We start from the raw sequence: 13,066 nt of genomic DNA, 5'->3' as shown, positions 1-13,066 counted from the left end.
CATAAGAACTACAATTTTTAAGTTAATTAAAGTGAGAAAATTGAAAAAAAAATTATTTAAACTAGGCAGCTGGAGAGACAGTATAGGACTCAGGGGTCTCAAACTCGCCCTCCGTACAACATTTTGTGGCCCTGCCCTAGAGGAATCTTTTTTTATTTTTTGTTTTAGTTGTTTGGGTCACACCCCCCAATGTTCAAGGTTTACTACTGACTTTGCACTCAAGGATCACCCCGAGTTTGCCTCCTGCGGCCCGCAGGTGAATTGAGTTTGAGACCCCTGGTAGGTATTTTAAGTACTTGCCTTGCATGCACCTGTAGTTGCAACTGGGGAACTATGGTTTCCCAGAGCACTGCTAGGAATGGCCCATGAACACAACCAGAAGAACTGACTGACGTAACACTAAAAACAATTATTCAGGGCCGAAGCGATGGTACAGTGGCAGGGCATTTGCCTTGCAAGTAGCCAATCCAGGACAGATGGTGGTTCAAATCCTGGAATCCCATATAGTCCAGGAGTAACCAGAGTGCCGCTGGGTGTGACCCAAAAACCAAAAATAAAAAATAAAGGGATCAGGGTTTGATCCCTATATGAACAACATCAGGAACATGCCCTAAGCTGTGTGTACCAGGTGACCTGAAGTGGGGGGATGAGGATGGGGATGGGAGAAGAATGTGGGCTGGGACTGGATAGTACAAGAGTTAAGGTGCTTGCCTTGTATGAGGCCCTGGTTTGATAACTGGCACCACACAGTCAAGCACAGCACCATGTGGAGTAGTTGCCCGCCTCCCTGTCAGCAGAGTCAGGAGTAATTCCAGACTGACATCCTGACTAGCTCCTCAGGAAAGAAGACAAACAGGTTGGTTTATTCAGTAAAACTAATCATAAGTGAAAATGGTCTAAACATCACAAAATGCAGATTACTGGATTGCCTTTTATGTTTTTTTTTTTTGGGGGGGGCCATAACTGGTGACGTTCAGGGGTTACTTCTGACTATGTGCTCAGAAATTGCCCCTAGCCTGGGGGACCATATGGGTCGCAGAGGGATCGAACTGTTGTTGATCCTAGGTTAGCCACCTGCAAGGCAAATGCCTTACCACTTGCACCACCACTCCAGCCCCATGGATTGCCTTTTTTTTTTTTTTTTTAAGACAGGGGTTGCTATAAGTAGCCTAGAAAAACCCACTTTAAATATAAATACACTGGGGCTGGAGTGATAGCACAGTGGTAAGAGTGTTTGCCTTGCACACGGCTGCCTGGGGCAGACCTCGGTTTGATCCCCCAGAGTCCTGGTATGCCAGAAGTGATTTTTTCTGAGCACATAGCCAGGAGTAATCCTGATCATCACCCAGTGTAGCCCCAAAACCAGTATGTGTGTGTGTGTGTGTATGTATATATATGTGTGTGTGTGTGTATATATATATATATATATATATATATATATATATATATATATATATATATATATATATATATATATATATATATGCATATGTATATAAAAACACTGTCACGTCAAAGTAAAATGCTGGAATGGGCAGAATAGAGGTTAAGGAACTTGCCTTGCATGTAGATAACCCCAGTTCTATCCCCAATACTAGTACATGGTCCCTGGAGCACAGCTAAGAGCAGCCCCAGCAAGAAGGAGGCCTCTAGTAGAACTAAAGCAATAGTACAGCAAGGAGGCCTACAGCCTTCCTGTTTTCAATGTCTGGTATCCCATATGGTCCCCAAGCTAGCCAGGCATGTCCCTGAGTGGAAAGCCAGGAGTAATCCTTGAGGACCACTGGGTGTGACCCAAAAACAAATATGCCTCAAATCGTAAATAGCTCCCTTGTACTCTTTAGTATGTCTTCCAAAATACTGATCAAAAGATGATATTGCTTGGGCTGGAAAGATAGCATGGAGATAAGATGATTTGCCTTGCATTCAGAGGGACGGTGATTTGAATCCTGGCATTCCATATGGTCCCCTGAGCCTGCCAGGAATGATTTCTGAGTGTAGAGCCAGGAGTAACCCCTGAGCGCTACTGGGATTTTGGGTCATACCCAAAAACCAAAATTGCTCTATTAACATCAAGAACAATGAAAATTATGATATAACAAAAAGGGAGTTAATTTATCAACTGAACATAACTATATTTATATGCAGCTCCTGCTGTAAGACTTTTCTATTACCCCTCAGTATCACAAAATCCTCTGTACAATGAACTGAAATAATTACCTGAAATGCCTTTTCAAAGGAAGATGTCTCAGCAGCCTGATTCTCCCAGTGATAGGGTTAAAAGGGGAAGTCATGAAAAGATTTGAACTATGGCCCTAAGAAATGAATTTTTTGGTGGGGCCGGAGCAATACAATAGCACAGTGGTTGGGTGTTTGCCTTGCATGCAGCTAATCCAGGACAGAAGATGGTTCGCATCCTGGCATCCCATATGGTCCCCTAAGCCAGGAGCGATTTTTGAGTGTCGCCAGGTGTGGCCCCAAAACCAAAACCAAAAAAAAGAAATTATTGAAATGTCCTAACAGTGGGCCTACATACCCTATCAGGGGTCTCAAACTCAATTTACCTGGGGGCCGCAGGAGGCAAAGTCGGGGTGATACTTCTTTTTGGGGGTGATACTTGAGTGCAAAGTCAGTTAAGTCTTGAACAGTGGGGGGTGTGACCCAAACAACTAAAACAAAACAAAATAAAAAAAGATTCCTCTAGGGCAGGGCCACAAAATGTTGTACAGAGGGCCGTAAATGGCCCATGGGCCGCGAGTTTGAGACCCCTGGGATGATCGATTAGAAAATCATCTCAACATTCTTGCTCGTTTTACCAGTCCAAAGGAAATGCCCACATACACATACCCTTTTATTAAACAGGTCATAAGAGGGGAAAGTTTCTGTCTTTCTCTGGTAGAAATCCTTAAAAGGGCAATTTCCAGAATTTAGGAGCTTCCCTACCTTCTTTCCCTTCCCTTAAATAAAATCTTTCCTGAGTGTGGCCATTCAATCTCTGCACCCTTGTTTTCATTTTGATGGCTGAAGGACAAGACCTTGATTGAGCTCTGGAGCCCACTGTAACATGGGCTCACTGAAAACAGCAGCTGGCAGACAAACTCTTTCCTCCCTAGTATAGAATTCTGTATTTTCCTCTTCTTAAACCTCTCCCAGAGCAGTATTGTATTTTGAGATGCAAACAGTAGGTGTGTGCTTTTATGTATCTAAAACGTTTTAACAGATCACAGCAAAACATAATCAGTTGTTTTCATTCTTGCTGTAAAAAAGCAAAAGACATTTTAGTTTTTCCAGTTTTATTATAAAAATCAACATTTCATTTATTACAGCTCGGCTTATTGTAATAATCAAAAAGGGAGTTTGTACAAGGTATTTTTATACAGTTTACAATTAAAGCACTTACTTTACAAAAAAATGGGGGAAGAGTGGACAAGGGCTGACCAAATGTTGGCCATTAAAATATAAATACATCCTTGCAAAGCACCATCATACCAAAGTTCATGAACAAGAAACACCAGCAGACTTTAAGACAATGACAAAGATTAAAGCTTAAGAAAAAAATTTTAAAACACAAAGGATAAACATCTGAAAGCAGCACCAGATCCTTCACTTGCAAATAAGGCTAGTCCAGCTTAAGCTTCTTGGTTTCCTCTTGGCTCATTTAAAATTTTCATTAACCCCAGATACTTAAACATAACATTAGATGTAAGCAGATTTACTTTTATCTTCTTTGAATATTCATTTTAGGCATATTACGTGCATATAAATGCAGACATACACACATATTTCCTGCCCTGTTTAAATGTGATTAAAAGAAGAATGGACAGTAAAGTAAAAGCACGGTCTTTAATTCTTTGGTTAATTCTGGACATACCCAAATAACCAGTGAAAAATTTAAAAATTAGTTTTCACTAGATTTATAGTCTACTTTTGAGTTCAAGAAAATCACTTAAACAATTTTATCTACAAAGCATGGGGATTGTTTTAAAGCAATGGATTTGAGGATGGCTTGAGGATGCCTTCTGAGAAAGAGTAAGGTTACCTAGGCTAAAAGGAGGAAGAGATAAAAAAACTAATTTCTTTCTGAATCTCAAGAATCTACCTACCTCCTGCCCCTCACTCAGACAGAGGCTTAGTTTAATAGAATCACAACTTAAGGGAGAAAGTTAAAAAAAAAAAAGTAGGATTACATTAATATTCTGGGCTGGAGATTCACAATGTTCATAACTAAAATTTTTCAAAAAATTTTTATGACTGAGGTTCAAGTTCTCAAAAACCTTGAGAATTTCAAAAGCTGAATTTTGAGGCTATTATGAACTGGTGTCTTCCCAGAAGTCAGTACCACGTACTAATGCTTTGTAAAGTTATGTTATTTCTCTTGGCTCATTTTGGGCTTGAGGAAAAATTTTTATTCTTAAGCTTAAGAATTCTCAGAATATGCTTTAAAGAATTTTCTATTATAAATCTCTTTATGACTCAGACCACGTCTACAGTGTATGTATGGTCTCAGCTGTGGATGGTCAAACACTAGAAGCCAAATGACAGCCATGTACTGAAACCCAGACTTCAGACATCAGGCAGCTTAAGCGCTGTGTTTATCTTATGCATACTGGAGGTGTAAAAAGGGCCAAACTGTTCAAAGCCTGGTATATGTGATGGTAACCAACTCAATTCTTATGAGTGCAAACCAATGAAGTGAAAAGTTTTTCTCTGTCAAAAACAAACAGAACCCCATTATTTGAAGAGTCTAATATTCTACTGACCTAGAGGAAGGCTAACCAGAAATCCATTTCACAAACTGTTTCTAAGATTATAATCTCAGGGGCCCGGAGAGATAGCATAGTGGCGTTTGCCTTGCAAGCAGCCGATCCAGGACCAAAGGTGATTGGTTCGAATCCTGGTGTCCCACATGGTCCCCCGTACCTGCCAGGAGCTATTTCTGAGCAGACAGCCAGGAGTAACCCCTGAGCACCGCCGGGTGTGACCCAAAAAACCAAAAAAAAAGAAAAAAAAAAAGATTATAATCTCAGACAAGAGTTAAAAAAAAGAGGGGCCAGAGCAACAGCACAGCAGTAGTGTGTTTGCCGTGCATGCAGCTGACCCAGGCGTCCCATATAATCCCCTAAAGTCAGGGGTGTCATTGGGTGTGGCCCCCAAAACCCAACCCTCCCCCATAAAAGAAGAGCAGCACCTCATGTACAGAGAAGCTGACTTATTTAGGGTCTCATAAAACCTGAAAGCAAACACTATCAACTATGAATCTATTGGTCTCAATTCACTTTCATTAACAGGTTACTTAAATCAGAACTCTAATTCTACTTGAAATATTGGGTTTTTAGAGCAAAACAGAAAGATCTTCCAAGAAAAAAAAAAAAAAAGAATTTCTACCTGCATGAAAGTAGTTCTTTTTAGATCGTAATATTAAACAACTTAGTCTTAGACAAATTAACTTGGGGGAGTATTTTTAAAATAACAAACACAACCTTTAATTATAAATTTTAACTTCTCAAGGCTTCCTTCATCCACTAATTATTGGATGAGATGTACTAAGGTATTTCTAAACACTATTATCCCTTTAGAAGTTGTTCTCAGAATTACCAAAAGGTCAGTATTTATTAGTGATATATTAAATATTTCATATTAAAATGAAACATACTATTTCATAATGTGCAGGGTAAGCAAGTATTAAAGTGTAATACATCTTCATTAAAGAAATAGTAATACTGGGATAAAGAGATAGCACAGCAGGTAGGGTACTTGCCTTACTAACACAGGGTCGATCCCTAGCATCCCATATGGTCCTCTGAGCACGGTCAGAAGTGACTCCTAAGCATGCTGGGTGTACACAAAAGCAAAAAATAAAATAAAATAATAATACTGAGAAAAGTCCAACGCACAGTTTTGGGTTATTTATTTATTTTTTTTTGGCCCTTTATGAACACACTATTGTCTGACTTAAGCAGCAATATTTCTTTGGCTACTGTCCAAGTTATGAGCCGGTCTCAATGTAGACTGGTTTCCCAGGACAGTGCACAGAAAGTACTCTGTTCTCAAGTTCACTTCTTATCACTTTTACTTATCAACAGTAAGGGGCAAACTCTGAGACCTATATTCAAAATACTGACTTTCATAAAGAATCTAATGGAATTTTACTTTTTCTCCATGGATCAGAATTAGCAATACACTAAATTTAAGACTTCCCCCCAATGTGTATTGTAACAGATTCTTCATTGTCAGTTTTTCTAACTTAAGATCATTGTTTAGTAATCAAGAATGAAGAACGTTTACTTCAGCTTAACTGTCCATGTTACCCGAGGGTCTTTTTCTTTTCAGATTTTTGCCATTTCTGCCACTGAAAGGTACTCCCCTCAAATACTAAAAGATTATTTTTCAACTATCCCAGGAAGCATGATGCTAAGACTAAGCTGAACTGCCTTTAAATAATTTCAAGCAAATTGGCACACAAATTAGTATTTTTGCAAGAGGCCATTGCCATCGCAGCACAAGCACTGAACTGATAGAGAACGAGGCAAGATTCTCCTTTGTTCATTATAGTGCATGTTTCCATGTAGGAAGCCCACCAGATAAAGACATACATTAAAAAATGTAAACATAGAGAATTCTCAAATACTAAGTGATACCCAGTTATCTTTCCACCTTCATTCAAGCTTCAAGTGCTCCTAGTGTCCCAGAAAGCAACTTCAATATCCATCCCATGTTGGACTGTGAGCACTTCATTCTATCACTGTGAAGCCAGTGCTAGCCTGCCTGATGGCTCAACCACTTCTTTACAAGTTAAATGCAGTGTCTCAGATCCCTGGAGGATGTCCCCCACACTCTTAAGTATTAACCGGAAACCCTATTTTTCTCTTCAGTTAAGTTTTTAATTGCTTAAAAAATTACATCATCCGGGGCCGGAGAGATAGCATGGGGGTAAAGCGTTTGCCTTTCATGCAGGAGGTCATCGGTTCGAATCCCGGCATCCCATATGGTCCCCCGTGCCTGCCAGGAGCAATTTCTGAGCCTGGAGCCAGGGATAACCCCTGAGCACTGCCGGGTGTGACCCAAAAACCACAAAAAAAAAAAAAAAAAAAAAACAAAAAACAAAAAACAAAAAATTACATCATCCCTGCCAAAATTCTGAATCCTTTCTTTTGTTGTTTTCTCCTAGACCTTAAAATCCAGATGCCGCAGCAACACAAAATGTACAACAGAGAAAAAAGCAAACCAAAAAACCCCACCAAACTCCACATTCAATAACCGACCAATACCTGGAAAAATAAAAATTTCATTTTAAAACATTCACTTTTAGTAGAAAGTGCTGTCAAAAGAAGGAAACTAATTTCTAGCAAGGAGTCAGGCACACTAGCAGTCAGGGAAACAGATGACAAACCAGTCTTCCACGGTTTCCTCCACCTAGTCTGAACTAAGTAAGCTAAACTGCTACTCCGCATTTTCATTTACTCTGTGTTGTTTAAATCATTAAGCTCACAGTGGGATAAGAGAATATGTACATAATGGGCCGGAGAGATAGCATGGAGGTAAGGCGTTTGCCTTTCATGCAGAAGGTCATCCGTTCGAATCCCGGCGTCCCATATGGTCCCCCGTGCCTGCCAGGAGCAATTTCTGAGCATGGAGCGAGGAATAAACCCTGAGCACTGCCGGGTGTGACCCAAAAACCACGAGAAAAAAAAAAAAAAAGAATATGTATATAAATAAGGTGAATGTAAGGTTAATTTTTGGATAGTCTAAAAAGAATCTAACATTCACAGTGGGTAACAGAATGATATTCAACTCTTGTCATACATTAGAAGAGAGATGTATGGAGAAACATCATTCTGAGAATTGGCCAAGAGAACATGAAAACTTCAGGAACAGTTAATAAAGGGTAAATCTAGTGATAACAGAAAATTCTTTTTAGGGACCAGAGTGATAACACAGTGGTAGAGCATTTGCCTTGCAAGCAGCTGACCCAGGACGGACCCAGGTTCAATCCAGGTTCAATCCCGGATACCCCATATGGTCAGAGCCTGCCAGGAGTAATCCTGGAGCACCGCTGGGTATGGCCCCCAAACAAAAACAAAACACTTTTAAATAGATTGTCTCTAAAACATATTGTTTTACTAAGAAAAAAAATATATAAATGACTTCATACTGTGATTTTATATGCTGAAGGTACTGCAAGGATATGACTAATTTACAACAAAAGAAATGGCTAAATTTGTAACTCTTAAACACTGACTATATGTGTGTTGCAAAGACATTTTAATGAGAATTAAAATAATCATGAAAGTAAAGAGGAATAATAACATATCTAACTTTTGATCATTAGGCAGAAATTGCTGTCAAATTGAAGAGCTAAGCCAACTGGGGAATGAAACTAGAAGAAACATGTTAAAAAAAATTATAAAATTCTATTTACTTAATCCTCAGGTAAAAAGCTTTGAATAAATTATGGTACCTTGGCATAATGGCCTCTAAAAGCTGTTAGGGGAAGAAGAAAACACCAGAAAAGAGTTGGCTGCTTATAGAGATGGGCAGAGCAGGGCAGTGTCAGCAGGGACAGCAACAATGGATCAGGTTTTTATGAAAATCTATTTCCTCACTATATAGTTTGGATTCCTAGGGAAAACAAAGCCCTCTGTCCAAAGTTAGTGTTGACTTTTTTTTTTCTCTTCCTCTTCATGATTTCTTAAACTTGTTGGGCCCTCCAATATTAAAATGAAGGCTATTTGGCAACTTCCAAGTATCTATGGTTTGCTGCTCTGAGATGGATTTGAATTTTTTTCTTGTACTTCTTTTATTTTTGGTATCAATACTAACCAGATATTCCTGGTCAGTGATGCCTTTATTCCTGTTTCCTTGTACTCAAGTCACTTCACTGGGTTTAAGGCATGCTTTGTGTATAGTTTGCAAAAATAAAACTTTTAGTACAAATTTATTTTTATACAAATTTTTATGGCACAAGCAGCAAATCTGCTGTTTTAAGAAAATATATAAATATCCTTTTCTTCTGTACAAATATCTCCAGTATCCCTTACCCCTTTATAATTTTAACTGTACACGGTCTGCCTCGTCCTTCTCAATAGCTCCCTCCCCCCCTCCAGATCTCCAGCGAATCTGTATTTACACGTTTGCATTGAAGCCGGCAGAGGAGGAGGGCCCGTCCTCAGGAGGAGTCCGTGCAGGGTGAGGGTGGTGGCGGATAGAGGTGATGCGAGTAGCTCCTCTCCGTGTACGGGGAAGGTGGGCAGCTTTCATAGTTCTCTTCTGCTGACAAGTACTGGCTCCGGGGTGTGGGAGGTGGTGGCACAGGCTCTGAGTCATAGTTCAAGTCACTAGTGTACCCCTTGGCTGTTGCCACTGAGGTAATTCTCCTGCTGGGAGCATAGTCACTGTCACAGACATCTGTGCTGCAGGGGGTTGTAGGGGGTGCAAAGTGCCGGTAACTGTACGGCCTATAGCTGGTATGGGAAGAAAGTAGAAACAATGTTTATGAGGCAAGAGCTGACTCATCAGAAGCTACTAGAACTAAAGACAGACACAACTAAGGTTTAAATTTGCACAGACTAATTAGAAAGAACAGGACAGAAATATAGAAGTGAACACAATTTAGTCTCTTGGGTGTGCTCTTCTATCCTTGTTAAATCACTACATAGAATACAAAAAGAAATGGTTCTTTAATGGCCATCTTTGGAAAATCTCTTTTACATTTTGCACTTAATCTGCATTCGGTGGCTTTCTCACCGATTCCTAGTCTCTAAGAAATGGATCTTTATACTATGCAAACACATCAACCAACATGAAGAAACTCAGTATTATTTAACCACTCTATAATTGACCTAATCAACATTCAACAATATTTAAAGATTTCACTCCTTCTTTAAAGGTCCCAAGCCCTACCAGAAATGATCCCCAAACAGAGCTAGGAGAAAAGCCCTGAGCACAACAACATCCTGTACCTCTTAAAAAAAAAAAAAAAAAACAAAAAAAAAACAACGAATATTGTAGAAGCCAGGCAGACTTCTGGCAGGGCAGCCCCGTAGGAGCATGTTTGTGCCACTACTGTTAAAAACAGAAAAGAGAATCACTGAGGAGGGAATCTGATTTCCTACAGATAGACAAACAGATGATTGGAAGAGAAATTTCAAATGACTCATGCTAGGGGGCCAGAAGATGGTTCAGTAGCCAACCTGCCTGCCTTATACTGGATCCCTAGAGCTGCCAGAAGTGTTAAGTTCTATTCTGGGAGCTCTGTTGTGATTTGGCTACAGCAGTCAGAAATGAATCAATTCTATATAACATAAAGGATCAGTGATTTTTCTAGTATGCATTTCAGACATCTTTATTTCTTGTTCATCTACCTTTTCAAGTCATTTTTTTTTAATGGAGGTGAGACCCACAAACAGCAGTACTCAAGGCTTACTCCTGGCAGTGTTTGGGGGAACCATATGGTATATAGGAGATTGAACCCAAGTTGGTCACTGACAAGGCAAACACCCTACTACTATGCTATCACTCCAATACCATGATTTTAACTGAGGTTGCAGCATTAATAACCAAAATGGAAGTCACTGGAGACAGAGGGGAAAGTACTAGTGAAAACAAGTATTAAGTAAAGATCTCTCAGAAGAGATGCAAGCCTAGCAGCTGAAAACTCTGGGTCATGCTTGGGGAAGGGGGGGGGGGAGGAGTAATGGGGTGGGCCAAGTCCCTGTCTGGCTAAAGCCCCAGCTGCTGTATCTACACCCCACATCTGCCACCAAGCAAATGGCCCACATCATTCCTTCAAGACTAATTTTCATAGATGCTAAATGAATTATTCCAAGTATACTGATTTCGGAAAGTGAGAATACTAGATTACTCTGGAAGAAGAGAGGGTAGCCTCCCCCTGTATCTCACAGCTTCGGCTCTGTAAACACTGGCCTGGCTTTTCTGCTTCACAACTAATCTTAGAGGAGATGCATGGTGCTGAAACTCATTGGCCCAATTCTATAGATCTAAAGTTTTGAAGTGTTCAGAGCATGTGCAGCTGACAGATTTTACAATATTGACAGCCTACTAAGATCACACTAAATTAAATGGAAAAATAGCATAGAAGATAATTAAGCTCAAAAAAACTGGGACAGGAGCCAGAGCAATAGCAGATCAGTAAGGTGTTTGCCTTGCACGCATCCAACACAGGACAGACGGTGGTTTGAATCATGGCAGCCCATATGATCCCCCAAGCCTGCCAGGAGCGATTTCTGAGCACATAGCCAGGAGTAACCCATTTTCAGCCGGATGTGACCCAAAAACCAAACCAAACCAAACCAAAACAAAAAACTGGGACTAAGATGGAAGAAAGTTTGCACTGGCACTGGGATTTGGTATAGGTACAGTGAATGAAATAATTTGTATTATGAATAATTTTGTAAACCATGGTATTTTAAAAATTAAAAGAAATGCAAAAATAAACTATGTAGAAGATGCTCCCCCAATGAGTTCTGGCTTTTCTCTAAGTCCTACTTCCATTTGAAACTTTTCATACCATTTATAGTCTAAATATAATAAAGATAAGGTAAATAAGACAAAGATAATCTTATTTTTTGTTTGTTTATTTTGGGAAGCCACACCCGGCGGTGCTCAGGGGTTACTTCTAGCTCTGCACTCAAGAATCACCCCTGGCGGGCTCAGGGTATGATACAGGATGCCAGGGATCAAGCCCAGGTCAGTAGGTACAAGGCAAGCGCCCTACCCAATGTGCTATTGCTCCAGCCCATATGATCTTATTTCTTATCTATCCCTATTTGCTTTCTCATAAGGTAATGTGGCTGAAGGGGATTGGAGGTGACAAGAACAAATGTTAAAAAAGAAGTGATACAGGGCCGGGAAGGTGGCGCTAGAGGTAAGGTGTCTGCCTTGCAAGTGCTAGCGTAGGACGGACTGTGGTTCAATCCCCTGGCGTCTCATATGGTCCCCCCCAAGCCAGGGGTGATTTCTGAGCGCATAGCCAGGAGTAACCCCTGAGCATCAAATGGGTGTGGCCCAAAAACAAAAAACAAAAACAAAAACAAAAAAACAAAAAACAAAAAAAACAAAAAAAGGAAGTGATACAGAGAGCCACAAAATAACAACCCATGACCCCAAGCCATGATTCCACTTGGGGCTTGCTTTGTCCAAAAAATAGTTATATGGACTGCTGAGCAGGTTCATAAGGATTTCTTTTACTACCAATATTGATATGCTGTCATAGACATTTTTAGCTTTTTATTTTTATTCTTTTGGTTTTTGAGTCATAGCCGGCCCTGCTCAGGGGTTACTTCTGGCTCTGTGCTCAGAAATCGCTCCTGGCAGGCTTGGAGGACCATATGGGATGCCATGACTCGAATCCCTATCCTTCTGCATGCAAGGCCTTACCTCCATGCTATCTCTCCAGCCCCAGAATTTATAAGCTTTTAGCTTACTGTTCAATCAGGTGTGAAGTCGTGTTATTTCTTGGCATAACATTTAAAAGACCCAACATTTCTCATGGGAAGGTGGATGAGGGGAAGGTAACAGAATTAACAATTGTTTTTAACATTATGATTTAAACAAATGTTAAAATTGTTGACTCAAGAAACAAAAAAATGTGCTTAATTTGAAACATGGAAAATTGTTACTCTGAAAGTATCTTTATAATTTAAGAGAAATAATCAGTTCAAAGAGAAGCAGATTTGAAACCTCTACAAACTAAATTCTGAATAGAATATTATATGTAGCTTCCACTTGACTTTTATACTGGACAATAAAAACGGGATGCTAGGAAACACCTTATCATCTAGAAGATAACAGGCATTTGATCATGTGATAAACACTGGCACTAAATGCTTAGACAAGAGTTATCAGTTTGCTAACTTCCTAATGGTCTTTTAAACACAATCAGAAGGTGCAAATTAACACACTAGCAACTAATCTGCTCCAGATTCACAGATCAGCAAAGGTATAATTCCATCGTTCTAGTTTACAACTATATTTCTCTAATTTTAGTGAGCTGATTTATTTTGAAACTACATTAAGACTTCTTCAATGTAGAATTAAAGTAACAGAT

General features: G+C 39.8%; 2 protein-coding genes across 2 annotated transcripts in view; one reads left to right on the top strand and one right to left on the bottom strand.

Moving 5' to 3' along the window:
• BORCS5 (BLOC-1 related complex subunit 5) overlaps positions 1-13,066 on the top strand; it is a 714,757-nt gene that overhangs the window by 410,449 nt on the left and 291,242 nt on the right. The window lies entirely within an intron of this gene.
• The window catches only part of LRP6 (LDL receptor related protein 6), a 138,395-nt gene continuing 134,276 nt past the window's right edge, over positions 8,948-13,066 (bottom strand). Inside the window, exon 23 of the mRNA XM_049782908.1 lies at positions 8,948-9,461. Coding sequence (XP_049638865.1) covers positions 9,167-9,461 — 295 coding nt within the window. The 3' untranslated portion in view covers positions 8,948-9,166. The remainder of the gene's footprint in view (positions 9,462-13,066) is intronic.

The sequence above is a fragment of the Suncus etruscus genome, chromosome 11 (genome assembly GCF_024139225.1).
Source record: "Suncus etruscus isolate mSunEtr1 chromosome 11, mSunEtr1.pri.cur, whole genome shotgun sequence".
Taxonomy (NCBI): Eukaryota; Metazoa; Chordata; class Mammalia; order Eulipotyphla; family Soricidae; genus Suncus; species Suncus etruscus.
This window is presented reverse-complemented; position numbering and strand designations above follow the sequence as displayed.